This window comes from Halyomorpha halys, unplaced genomic scaffold (assembly GCF_000696795.3).
Source record: "Halyomorpha halys isolate HHAL.00 unplaced genomic scaffold, Hhal_1.1 Scaffold884.1, whole genome shotgun sequence".
NCBI classification, from domain to species: domain Eukaryota; kingdom Metazoa; phylum Arthropoda; class Insecta; order Hemiptera; family Pentatomidae; genus Halyomorpha; species Halyomorpha halys.
Genome location: NW_027114745.1, coordinates 114,741 through 118,996, shown reverse-complemented (window position 1 = coordinate 118,996; position 4,256 = coordinate 114,741). Strand labels below are relative to the sequence as shown.

The 4,256-nt window shown below is 34.8% G+C and overlaps 1 protein-coding gene across 1 annotated transcript in view; it reads right to left on the bottom strand.

Moving 5' to 3' along the window:
* LOC106686821 (neuronal calcium sensor 2) overlaps window positions 1-1,383 on the bottom strand; it is a gene marked incomplete at its 5' end in the record, with an annotated part of 19,859 nt that extends 18,476 nt beyond the window's left edge. The window contains 1 exon segment of the mRNA XM_014430371.3: window positions 1,240-1,383. Within this exon segment, the coding sequence (XP_014285857.3) occupies window positions 1,240-1,383 (144 nt within the window).
* Between the last annotated feature and the right edge of the window lie 2,873 nt (window positions 1,384-4,256).

Here is a 4,256-nt window from a genome sequence, read left to right as displayed (position 1 = left end):
TATATATATGTATATTCATGATTATGGATGATATATATTTTATAGATTATAACTATCTAGTTGTTTATAGCCCAAATATTTTCAGAAAATAATATCAAATGGCACCATATCTGACCTGGAGGCCACCTTAATTTAAAGTTCACGATACCTCCATTTGGTTAAAGACAGCCCAGGAAAAAGAAATAATCTTCATTTATATTGAAATCATAACACATAAAAACATAATAATAAAACAGTCATTTTTTAGGTCATATGTTTTTTGAGTATGAGATGGTTGTGGGTAGAAAAAAAAAATTATTTTCAATTCTTTATCTCAATATTTTAATTTGTACTTTAATTTAGTGCCTATCCTTACCACGTATGCTGATGACACATGTGTGCTCACAGTTAGTAATAACCCTTTGATTGCATCCCAAACTCTCCAGTCCCTTATCACAATCCTCGAAGAATGGTGTCGAAATTGGAGGATAAAGATAAATCCCAACAAATCACATTTACTCTTCGTCGTAAACCTGCCGACTGCCCTACAGTATACTTTAATAATGTGGCTCTTACCCCTGTAGAACAGATTCGTTATCTTGGACTACATCTTGACAAACGACTAACCTGGAATCCTCACACAAGACTAAAATGACAGGAAACTGCACGCAGATTCCGACTATTACAGCACTTTCTAGACAAACGGTCTAAACTTCCAACTCATTACAAAAGACTGATCTACATGACAATAATAAGGCCCATATGGACATACGGAGTTGAGCTTTGGGGCTCCACTAAACCTTCGAATTCCTCTCGTATCCAATCTTTACAATCCAAAATCCTTTGTAAAATCCTCAATGCTCCTTATTTTGTTACTAATAAAACCATCCATAAAGACCTAAATGTTCCTTATGTAACCGATCTAGCCCGAACCCGATATTATTCCTTCCATATTAAACTCCCTAACCACCCAAACCCACTCGTTTCTAACCTTGCTTCCTCTTCCATTCCTGGCAATCCTCCAAGGCCCCTGAAAAGAAGATGGCCTCGTGACCTTATATTGTAAACTGTTTTTAGAGTTCTACTACTGGGTAGTTTCTCTACATCCTGTATCATATCATTATGATCAAATTTACTGGTTGTATTTTTTTATACAGTTGTAAATATCAACAAATAAATAAATAAAAAAAAAAAATTTAGTGCCTCTTCAAAACCAATCTTTTCAATCACTATTAAAATATATAAGAAGCGACACATTACCTTAAAGTCTATGTAGCCATTCTTGTCCATATCGAATGTCCTGAAGACGTGGTCACAGAATTCCTCCGCGTTGCCGCTGGGGAAGAACATCTTGTACATGTCGACGAACTTGGCAGGAGTCAGCCTTCCATTAGGACAGTCTTGCTGCAACAGAGAAGACATCTTATAGTCTCTCTAACCAAGAAATTACTTTATTTATTTTTATTATTATTTAATTACATAGCATATTTAGGTTTACACTGATTCACTGAAGAGATTGGTTAGTTAAACAAATGGAATTTGAAAAAAAAAAAATCCAAGAGTTTTAGACCTTGAAAAGTGGAAATTTTCGATCCGAGAACAAAAATGTTTTTTCTCCGTGCATGAACACAAATCTTCCACTCCCCCAAACTTCTGGTAGTGAGGAAAAATAACTAAATAATAATAATTTATCTAAAATGCAGATATATAAATTATATTTTATCGGAAGATATATAATAGGAAAATACTCTATATTGTACTTTAAGGTAAAGCACTGTGAACTCGAAGTCCCGGGATAATTATAATCTGTTGTATTGTAGCCGCAGGTAAGCCCAATGTGTTTTGGAACACTCAGCCTCATAAAGTGGCTATTGTTAAATCTGGTAATCAAGGTTGTTTCTAAATCACCTCTTTGCACAACCATTGGTTCATGTAGGTAAGAAGATATGTATAATATAAGATATGCAAGTAGTGTCTAAAAAATTGAAAAAGTAAATAAATAAATGGAATCTACAAATTTATTTAGTTATTTAATTTTTCAATTTTTTAGACACTACTTGAATATCTTATATTATACATATCTTCTTACCTACATGATATTATATTTCATCTGTCACTGTTTTCAATTTACTGCCATACAATTCCACAAATATCAATCAATTAAAATTTTGTACTATTCAATTATCAGTTATCATTTTTTATCATTTATGATTTAATTCAATATTTTATATAATTCTAAATTTGTTTGTATACTATTCTTTTTCAATTGTATGTTACTCTAAATGTTGTTGTTATCTCTTTTGTTCTATAGCCCTGATGAAGACCTGAAACTCAGGTCGAAACGTCGGCATAAAATAAATAAATATGGTTTTGTTTATTTATGTTGTTCTTTGCTGACCGCACTCCCCGACAAACTTCTTCAAGTATATTAAACTTTTTTTTATGGCCCCTTTCCAAATCATTTCTAACATACGGGGAGTTATCTAGAGGTGACCAACCTATTCTAACGATGGTGGTGGATCAAGTTTTCAGTTCGTAGGACCGCTAGAAAGTCATACGGATCTGCGCCGGTTAAAGTCGGTGCTTTTATTCAATCGGCTACAAACAGTCCTACTTTATTACACAGTGCGTAAAAAATTCAGAAACATAAATAAAACAATTTTTAGACTATCTGAGAACCATTCTCCCTCCCCTAAAGGTTTTTCGTAAACTGCCTGTATGGGGAGAGTAGAAAGTACCATTGAATCACTGGAATGAAGTACCACGAGAGAGGGCCGAAACAATAAACAATTGCCGAAGGGGGGACAAACAACACGAAGGGAGAAAACAAACAAAGGGGGGATACAACAAGAGGAGGACAAACAAACAACAATAAAATGCCACGAGACGATATTGATTAATGACTCCACTATGACTGATCGCTTGATGTCACTTCTCGTAGCGCTCTCTGTCTACTTGTATTGAGATTAATGAGTGTACTCCGCTCTATAGCGACAAATCCATTTCAACTTGATGTAATTGAACAATAACAGCTCTTCATCGACAGGATATTATAGGATGGACATGACTCAACAGTAAATAGAGTCTATGGAAAAAGTTTTATAGTGTATTGTTGGGCTGTGTTTTATTGAATCCAGCAAGTCCCGCCGTGGATAGGTAGGTGTAGGGGAGGAGGTCCATATTCCCAAGGGAAAGGGTAAGGGTTGTTTTAAGTCAAGAAGCTTCAATAAATCTTTTTTTTCTTTTTTTTATTATTTATTTATTGCTATTTACAACTGTACATTATAATACATTTAGTAAATCTGATCTAAGTTAAATTGGAGTGTTACAGGCGTGTAGAAAAACAACTCATTGGTGGCACTCTTATGACATTTTACATTAACTGGTCTCGTGGCCATCTTCTTTTCAGACGCCTCGGAGGATTGTAAGGAATGGAAGAGGATGAAAGATTAGAAACTAAGGGGTTTGAGTGGTTAGAGAGTTTATAATGGAAGGAGTGATATCTGGTTCGGGCTAGATCGGTTACATAGGGAACATTAAGGTCTTTATGAATGAGTTTATTTGTGACGTAATAAGGAGCATCAAGGATTTTACGTAGAATTTTGGATTATAACGATTGGATGCGGGAAGAATTTGATGGTGGAGCCCCAGAGCTCAATTCCATATGTCCAAATTGGTCTGATTATTGTAGTGTATACTAATGTTTTGTAATGAATGGGAAATTTAGAGCGTTTGTCAAGTAAGTGTTGTAGCAATCGGAATCTACGAGCAGTTTCTTGTCGTTTCAGTCTTGTGTGTGGATTCCAAGTAAGTCTCTTATCAAGATGGAGTCCTAAGTATCGAATCTGCTCAACATGTGTTAGTGGTGTACCTAGAAAGGATACTGTAGGACAGGAGGGCAGAGGTTTACGACGGAGAGTAAAGGTGATCTGGTGGGATTTTTCAGGATTTATTTTGATTCTCCAGTTTTTACACAATTCTTCAATAGATGTTATGTGCAATAAATCTTTGGAATAAAAAAATAATGTGATTCCTAAATACACGTATATTCATTCTGTAACGCCGGTCGGGAGATAATTATGGCACATACTGTTGTATACGTATTTTTTAAAATTTATTTATTTAATGTAATTTACAACTACACAAAATAATACAATAAGTAAAGATGTTTCATATACACTTTAAAATCTTGGGAAGGAACCACCCATTGGTGGTACTTCGAACATTAATTTAAATTAGAAGGTCCCGTGGCCATCTTCTTTTCAGACGCCTCGGAG